At 40.2% G+C, this 9,017-nt stretch overlaps 2 protein-coding genes across 2 annotated transcripts; one reads left to right on the plus strand and one right to left on the minus strand.

The window, feature by feature from the left end:
• The first annotated feature begins 564 nt into the window (after positions 1–564).
• On the plus strand, positions 565–3,357 carry LOC101305698 (probable mediator of RNA polymerase II transcription subunit 37c-like). Its single transcript, XM_004307211.1, has 2 exons — positions 565–865; positions 1,405–3,357. The coding sequence occupies exons 1-2, from the start codon at positions 652–654 to the stop codon at positions 3,138–3,140; spliced, it is 1,950 nt and encodes a 649-aa protein (XP_004307259.1). The 5' UTR covers positions 565–651; the 3' UTR covers positions 3,141–3,357.
• Positions 3,358–5,118: 1,761 nt separating this feature from the next.
• Positions 5,119–6,955, minus strand: LOC101292753 (pentatricopeptide repeat-containing protein At3g16010-like). Its single transcript, XM_004308657.1, has 2 exons — positions 5,968–6,955; positions 5,119–5,885 (listed from the first exon to the last, which is right to left on the minus strand). Exons 1-2 carry the CDS (start codon positions 6,953–6,955, stop codon positions 5,119–5,121), a joined length of 1,755 nt encoding a protein of 584 aa, XP_004308705.1.
• Positions 6,956–9,017: the final 2,062 nt, after the last annotated feature.

A 9,017-nucleotide genomic window follows, 5' to 3' on the forward strand; every position in this document is an offset into this window, starting at 1 on the left:
ATCAACTTTTCCTTTCAAAAAATGATTTGCGCAAAACTCATTCTTTTAGCAGATAACTTATCTCTTTAAGGACATAAACACCTTTATTCATTATTTCTTTTTTTATTTTATTTTTCAAAATTTTTAGCTCGTAGTTTGATTTCTCTTAAGACAGTTGTATTTGCAGTTTCTATTTTTAACTTTCTTTCACTATCGTTAAAAAAAAGTTATATAGTAAATAAAGATAAGAATCCAATCTAAAAGAGAAACAAATATTCTTAGAAGGAAATTTATTTCAACCACATATATAAATTAAAAAAATATATATATCAAAGAAGAGGAGAGTTTCCATAGAGTACTAGAATGTACCATAGAAAGAAGAAGTGTCTTAAAAGGGAGATCCCTTTCCAAGCAGGCACCGAAATCAGCACCGTCTCCATCAAACGTGAACGGTCGACATTAAACCAGAAGCTTCCAGAGGCAACTCTCCCCCCAAAAAAAACCTGTGCAGCTAATAAGAACAATCTAGACCCCACTCCTCCCACACCTCATATATAAACAGTCCCCCAATCACCTCTCACCCTCACACAAAAAAGTGACCAACCAATAGCCTTTGCAAACTGTAGCATTCTTTTGTTCAAGTTTCTGAGTATTTGCTTGAATTCGTAACCAATGGCCGGAAAAGGAGAAGGACCCGCCATCGGGATCGACCTCGGAACCACCTACTCTTGCGTCGGAGTGTGGCAGCACGACCGTGTCGAGATCATAGCCAACGACCAGGGGAACAGAACGACGCCGTCCTATGTTGCCTTCACTGACACTGAGCGGTTGATTGGTGACGCCGCCAAGAACCAGGTCGCCATGAACCCCGTCAACACCGTCTTCGGTAATTTCTCAAAATCCCCTTTTTAGATCAAAGATATAGTGTGTGTTTTATTTTGTTTGATTGCTGGTGTTTTTGATACTGTGATTTGTTTAATTGATTGTAGTGAATGTTCTAGTTTCAATGTAGGTTGGATTTGGCTAATTTTTGCGATCTTTAACAATATTTGGCCACCTTTCAAGCTGCTTGTGTTGTTTGATTGCTGAAGAATATTGTGATTCTTATGGAATTGGTCAATTTATTGTATGGGAACAAAAATTGAATACATGGTTGATCATGATCTATTATTATATCAATTGGTAGCTTGGATTTTCAGAGCTGAACTAAAGTTTTATTGGGTCGAGTTTGCTAGTCAAGTAGTCACTTATGCTTGATTGTTTTGTTTATGTTGAACAGTGATTTAGTCACTTGTTGTCAATAGAGATTTAGTAACTTGATTTGTTTCCTTGTGCTTTTCTAATTGGATTATGTGAAAAAATGAGATCAGCTCTGTAACCTCTGCTTGTGATTTGGTTGCTAATTGGGTTTTGTTATCTTTGCAGATGCGAAGAGGTTGATTGGTAGAAGATTTAATGACCCATCTGTTCAGGGTGATATTAAGCACTGGCCTTTCAAGGTCGTTGCGGGTCCTGCTGAAAAGCCAATGATTGTGGTTTCATACAAAGGTGAAGAGAAGCAATTTTCTGCTGAGGAGATTTCGTCTATGGTTCTCACCAAGATGCGGGAGATTGCAGAGGCCTATCTCGGCTCAACGGTGAAAAATGCAGTTGTTACTGTGCCGGCTTATTTCAATGATTCACAGCGTCAGGCTACGAAGGATGCTGGGGTCATTGCTGGTCTTAATGTGATGCGTATTATCAATGAGCCTACTGCTGCAGCCATAGCTTATGGTCTCGACAAGAAGGCAACCAGTGTAGGGGAGAAGAATGTCTTGATTTTTGATCTTGGTGGAGGGACATTTGATGTCTCTCTGCTTACAATTGAAGAGGGTATTTTTGAAGTCAAGGCTACTGCTGGTGATACTCATTTGGGAGGAGAAGATTTTGATAACAGGATGGTGAATCACTTTGTTCAGGAGTTCAAGAGAAAGCATAAGAAGGATATAACTGGAAATCCAAGAGCTCTTCGAAGATTGAGGACGGCTTGTGAGAGAGCAAAGAGGACTCTCTCATCCACTGCTCAAACAACCATTGAGATTGACTCTCTGTATGAGGGTGTTGATTTCTATACATCTATCACTCGTGCAAGATTTGAAGAGCTGAACATGGATTTGTTTAGGAAGTGCATGGAGCCGGTTGAGAAGTGTTTGAGAGATGCAAAGATGGACAAGAGCAGTGTCCATGATGTTGTGCTGGTGGGTGGTTCTACTAGGATTCCAAAGGTGCAACAGTTGCTTCAAGACTTCTTTAATGGAAAGGAGTTGTGCAAAAGCATCAACCCTGATGAGGCTGTAGCTTATGGTGCAGCTGTGCAAGCTGCTATTTTGAGTGGTGAGGGCAATCAGAAGGTGCAGGACCTATTGCTTCTGGATGTCACTCCTCTGTCCTTGGGTTTGGAAACTGCTGGAGGTGTTATGACTGTTTTGATCCCAAGGAATACTACCATTCCGACTAAGAAGGAGCAGGTGTTCTCTACATATTCCGACAACCAACCCGGTGTCTTGATTCAGGTCTTTGAGGGTGAGAGGGCTAGAACCCGCGATAACAACTTGTTGGGCAAATTTGAGCTCTCTGGCATTCCTCCTGCTCCAAGGGGTGTTCCCCAGATTACCGTGTGCTTCGACATTGATGCCAACGGTATCCTCAATGTCTCTGCTGAGGACAAGACAACTGGACAGAAGAACAAGATTACCATCACAAATGACAAGGGAAGACTATCCAAGGAGGATATCGAGAAGATGGTACAGGAGGCTGAGAAATACAAATCAGAAGATGAAGAGCACAAGAAGAAGGTTGAGTCCAAGAATGCCCTGGAGAATTATGCCTACAACATGAGGAACACAATTAAGGATGACAAGATTGCTTCAAAGCTCGACGCAGCCGACAAGAAGAAGGTTGAGGATGCAATCGAACAGGCAATACAATGGCTTGATGGCAATCAACTTGCAGAGGCAGAGGAGTATGATGACAAGGTGAAGGAGCTTGAGGGCATTTGCAACCCGATCATTGCTAAGATGTACCAGGGTGGTGCTCCTCCTGACATGGCTGGTGGCATAGATGAAGAGGTTCCTCCTTCAGGTGGCAGTGGCGCTGGTCCTAAGATTGAAGAAGTAGACTAAGTGTTTGTGGAATTGTGTTTGTCTTGGAAGGAGGAATGGTTTCTGTTGTTCTTTTAATTGTCTTTGTTTGAGTCTGTCTTCTATTCTGAACAATTTGCTTTGCCAAGATTTTATTGATAATTTTAGCAGCTTCTTTCTTTCCCATAATACTTCCTTGATCTGTTCATGGTGGTGAGTTGGTGATTAGTACCGTTGAATACTCCAATATGCTTTGATTGCTTAAATCCCACTACACTCGCCTAGCCACTTGATGCTTACTTCAACTTTAAGAATGCTGCGAGGTGCTGGAGATTAATCTCCAACAGACACAGTGAGTATATTGTCAGTAATTCCATGGGGAACCATTATCATATTAATAGTCTTCCAGAGGTCTCTTTCATTTTGTGTTGGATGATTCCACAGATTGCCTAGGACTTGTTAAAGTGTCTTGTCCATTACAGGCTACATGGGTGTTTTTAATTGTAGTCTGTGTACTTTTCTCATGGGTGTTTTATAGATATTTTGGTTAGTGTGGTTACATATCTTGGAGCTATATTCGGCTGTTTTGTGGTTGGTTCGTTTTTACTTGTTCTTCACTTGGTCATGCGCCATTTCCCCATGTAAATCCAAAGACTGGTTTTAGGGTCTAGAGGCCATCTCAATTCTGGTATTTGCTGTGAAAATTTGCCAAATCAGAATCGATTGTGTTATGTGCAAGTTACTTGTGAATTTGGTAGGAATATGGCACAATCAGTTTCAATTATCACTAGTTGAAGAGGGGGTTTCCAATAATGTATTCAAGAGCTGCTTTAAAATCTAGAAACTCATAGTAATCTGGTGCAAGGAAGAAAATTTCGGTGATCATGGAAATTTTGACCCTCCAAAATATGGAAATTTCGACGGAAATTTAGGGGAAATATCGATTGTAGTAAAAAAATGAAAAAAATTGACGGAAATTTGAAGAAAAACAAGGAAATTTTAAACCAAACTTTAAGAGATGTTTGTTTTCTATATTATATAATATATTTGAAATGAAAACCTTGAATACACATTGATCTATAGGGAGTTGTAGTAAGTTAAGGTGAAAAAGTTAATACTGAACCATTAATAATTCTTAAAAGTTTACTTTAAACATTTTTTTTTTATGGCTAGAAACCCAAAGGGAGGCTAGGTCACGCCTTATATACATATGATACATTTCACATGGAATTACATGAGTGTTTTAAAACCACGTAGAAAACCTATGAGGTACAAAATCTTTACTAGTATTGGTTGGAAATATCGGAAATATCGAAAAATATCGGGAAATATCGAAAATTTCGGATGAGAAATGCTTAGGAAGAGAAAGATATAGCGCTAGTATTTCGCCAAAACTTTCGATTTTTTCTTTCTTTTTTGGTGATATAACTCAGATTCAAACCTCAAAGACTATCCCCAAAGATGACACAACATTAGGAATTTTTGATCGAAAATAACTTTGTTGTTTTATTACAAAATAAAACAAAAAAGTACAAATCAAACCCCTACAACACCCAGTTGTGATAACACTGCGCCAAAGCATCAGTTGCAGAGAAAATAAATAAATATGATCCTAGACTGACATCTCCAAAGTATGATATGTGGCATTGACAACATCAATAACAGTAACAAACCCTTGAATTCGTGCATGAACAAGAAAGCTTGTATTGCCAAGCAGAAAAGTATAGCATCTTGTTCAATTTAATATTTGCATTATACTTTTGCATACCTCAACCTTGCGACGAGTAATTTTGTGTACCTAGAAAGGAAAGGTATGAATGAGTGCAAAACACCAGAATAAGAGTAACAGAAAAAAACTGAATTAGCATCACAGACAACTTCAGTGTCAACATTCAGAATCCATCACAGAGAATAGCACAAAAATCCCATATTGAGACCTAGTACAACATAATATTTCAGTCTCTAGCTCCTGCACAAAACCTCATCCTAATGATGCTAGAATAACATTGATGAAGTATAACTACTGAAACTTAGAAAGGATAATACTCATGACCCTGCTAATTACAGGTGTTGGTCTGCCCTTTAACACCTCCCTCACAGCCTCGGTGTCAGGGACGAACCCCTTAGCCATCATGACCTCCAGAAACTCTTTTCCCTCTTCCTCTGCTTTCTTGTTCTCCTGCCTTCCAAAACCCTCTAACACTGCAGTGTAGGTACCAGCATTTGGATGCATGCCCTTGTCCAGCATCTCAATCAAATACTTCTTGGCATCTCCAAAGAAGTCGGCATCAACAGCGAGTCCCTTGATCAAAACACTGTAAATGTACAAATTAGGAGCAAGTCCAGCAGCTAACATGTTCAGGTAGGTCTGGAGAGCATCCTTGTTCTTGTTACGTTTGATGTATGCTTCAATAACAGTAGTGTAGACTATGACCATGGGATTGATGCGAGTCTCAGGTGTCGATTGAAAGAGATCCATTGCCTCGCTGACATTGCCATCTTCTACCATAGCACAGAAGATTTTCGCTGCATGTTTCCCGAAACCTTCTTCTGAGAACTCACTGATAACTTCTTGAATATCTTTGTCGATGGTTCTCTTCTCGAGATCGGCATACGACTGAAATGACTTCATTAGCTCAGTGAAACGGCCTTCAGTCCCTTCACCAGCATCAGGCAAGACCCCTTTAGGCTTTACCTGCTCATAAAACTCTTTGCTATTCTCCAATGACTCGAAGCAAGCAATGCCATTGAACAAAGCCAAGCTGGTATTCAAACAGGGCTTCATACCTTTGTCCAACATTTCCAGGTAATAATTCTTGGCATTCCCAATGAATGAAAATTATACAGCGCACCCGGGTGCGCTGAATACCCCCAATGAAATTGGAATCAAGAGAAAGTTTTGCGATGAGTACACTGTAAGTGCAGGAGCTTGGGGTGATCCCATAAGCTAACATATGCTCATACACCTTCAGAGCATCACTTGTGGTCTCGCTAAGAAGGATGACAATGAGAAAGACAGCCTCGTCAGGCAGTATGGCTGTCTCCAACAGAGGCTTAAAGAGCTCATTGGCTTCCTCATTGATCCCCCTACTTACCAAAGCTTCATAAAAAGTAAATGCAGTTGAGCTCAGTGAGTCATAGTCCTCCGCCATCTGTCTGACTCTCTTTCTCTCGTTCTTGTCTTCAAAGGCTCTGCTGACATCCTCAAACAAGTTCATCACATGTTCCTTAAGCATATCCATCTCGCACTTCAGTGGTGCAGGATTAACCATCTCCTCAGCCTCCTTCTGGAGCAACAGCATAAATCCCTTTGCTTTCACTTTCCCCACAAACACCCTGCGCTCCTCCTCAGCTTCAGCCTTGTTCTCACCGCGGCCAATACCATCCAACACAGCCTCATAAGTCTCCTCATTTGGCTGCATTCCCCTGCCCAACATCTCCACAACGTACTTCTTAGCATAGCCAACAAAATTGGGGTTCTTCTTGAGGTCAGCAGCAGGAAGAGCCTTGATGATAATGCCATATGTGTAGGCATTCGGCTCCACCCCTGAAGCCGACATGTGCTTAAACACTCTACGAGCGTCCTTGGTCCTGTCTCCGGTGGCATTGATGTAGTACTCCATCACAGCAGTGCCAGTGACCACCCTGGGAACCTCATTGGTCTCCTCAACCTCGGCCGCAATCTCCAAGCCAACACTCCCAAAGCCATCCCTCAACAAACCCTCCACCATCTTGATTGTATTTCTGCTCATAGCTTCCTCGGTAAACATCTTTTCCAGTACTTCTCGCAAGTCCTCCGGCGGCTGCTCCAGGTCATCAACTGCCCCAATCGATTTCAATCCAGCGACTTCCGCCATTTGATTCCTCACTCACTCTAGTCTACTCCTAGCAATCAATAGCAGAAATCAAACACACAAAAAACCTTATAACTTGGAGACCTAGTCTAGCAAAGGAAAAAGCCCCAAATCAGTAAAGTTAGGGTTTCACATTTGCTTGAATCGAGCATAACCTAAAAAAGCGAGGCATAGACAACTACTCTCGCTAGGCGACTACTCTTCTTTAAGAAAGGCTAGCAAACTTCCCACCAGTGAGCCTAGGAGCGAAAACGCAATCCTATCCGTAAAACAGAACCTTTTTCCCCGTTTCCTGACCCCTTTCTTTTCTTTCAGAACCTTTCTTCATGATGTTTTCTACCTCGGGTAAAGCAACCTTTTGTCAGAAAGTTAGACGGTCTTATGAGTGAAACCCTCAGTAAAACGGACTTCTTTCGTAAAGAGTCTCTCTCTTTCTTCCCACTTCACTTCGTTCAGTGCCTTTGCTTCGCAACCCATTAATTGATCATAACGATATCGTGGAAATGCTGCACGGACCCATATATATAGGAACGGAAAGAGAATCACCTTGATACTAAACCAGATCGAGCCCGGGATCTTCTTGAAAATGGGAAGATCTAGGATAGGCGGCCAACCTCCTGGAGAGAGCCAAAGGATTCGCCCTGGTTTTCAGCATCTTTTTTTTATAATTTTTATAGTTATAGTAATCTTGACTTTTTTATCCGTCCAAAACTAGGAAATGGAACAATAATTACTCAACCAGCTAATCTGTGACTATCTAGACCAACAAGCATGTGCAAGGGTTTACCAAAGGAGACGATAATGATGATGATTGTTCGATTTAGCTCATTCGCAGCAGAAATAGAAATCAAAGAACACAAAAAGATGAGAAGCTGACGAAGAATCGAGTACAGATTACAGAAAAGGAAAGAGAGAGCCCCCAAATCAGTGAGTTGAAGCTAAAGGTTTGATTTCTATTTGAGACAAACAGCAATAATAGCTAAGCTACTGTGTAAAAATATAGAGCGATAATGAGAAGAGAAGAAGACGAAGGAAGGTTACCTTTCTGCGACGATCGGCGGCTGCGGCGAGAGCTCTCGACGTTGTGGGTTTCAAGGTGAAGAGCCGTTGTGACTTGTGCGGAGAGAAGAGTAGAAGTTGTAGTGAAGAAGGAATAGAAGACAAAGGGATGGTTTAGACCGGAAAGGGAAATATACATTCAAAATGATTTTAATTATTTGATTTTGTGGTCAAAGACCCGAAGACTCCCGCCCTAATTGAATAATTGGTTCCTTTACCGTTAACTAACGGAGTCACGGGTTTAACAATCGTCCTTTTTACCGGTTTACGGCTCGTTTCAAGATTTTTCTATTTTTCTGTCCTTGGAACCCGAAGTACAGACCAAACAAATAAAAATATGAGAAATTTTATTAACATATTCCTAAATGTTAGATTTACATTTTTTTTCTAAAGCAAATTGTATAAGATTTTGTGGGTTCGGAAAATTATCAAAAAAGACATTCATATCAAAAGTAAAGAAACCTAGTTGAAATAAAATATTTCCGCTTAGAGTTTTCTTCTCCTCTACGAGAACAATGTATGTGAAGACATCAAACCCTAATCAGAAATAGCTAGCGACATTTATCATGAACTACCATAATTTCAAGCAAAAATTGAAGACAATGTAATGGATTCCAGTAGTATTTCTCGACCCCTAAATGAGGTATGACTTCTCTATCTTTGATCAAGTTTGATCTACTGTAAAATTTAGATTTTAGATTTTGTTGTTTGATTAGATAGTAGAACCGATGAGAGAAGCTGTTAACAAATGAAAAGCCCTCGAAGAAGATCTTAACAAGGTGAAACTCTTTAGAGAAAAATAAAATGAGGTGACATTACGAGAGCAGATGAAACCTTTTACGAAAAATCTCACCAATGTGCATTTTTTTCTTTTTGAATGAATTGAGTAGCAGATATAGAAAAATATGTGTATTTAGTGAATGAGTTGTGTATTTTAAATGAGGGTATTGTATGAAGTATGTGTATCTAGTAAAATGTTACAACAATAAAGTTAATAGGTAGTGTA

This window comes from Fragaria vesca, linkage group LG7 (genome assembly GCF_000184155.1).
Source record: "Fragaria vesca subsp. vesca linkage group LG7, FraVesHawaii_1.0, whole genome shotgun sequence".
Taxonomy (NCBI): Eukaryota; Viridiplantae; Streptophyta; class Magnoliopsida; order Rosales; family Rosaceae; genus Fragaria; species Fragaria vesca.

Coding starts and splice junctions, on each gene's coding strand:
- LOC101305698 (XM_004307211.1), top strand. CDS start 652: ATGGCCGGAAAAGGAGAAGGACCCGCCATCGGGATCGACCTCGGAACC. Junction 866..1,404: donor CCCCGTCAACACCGTCTTCG/GTAATTTCTCAA, acceptor TTATCTTTGCAG/ATGCGAAGAGGTTGATTGGT.
- LOC101292753 (XM_004308657.1), bottom strand. CDS start 6,955: ATGGCGGAAGTCGCTGGATTGAAATCGATTGGGGCAGTTGATGACCTG. Junction 5,886..5,967: donor TGATTCCAATTTCATTGGGG/GTATTCAGCGCA, acceptor TGTTGGACAAAG/GTATGAAGCCCTGTTTGAAT.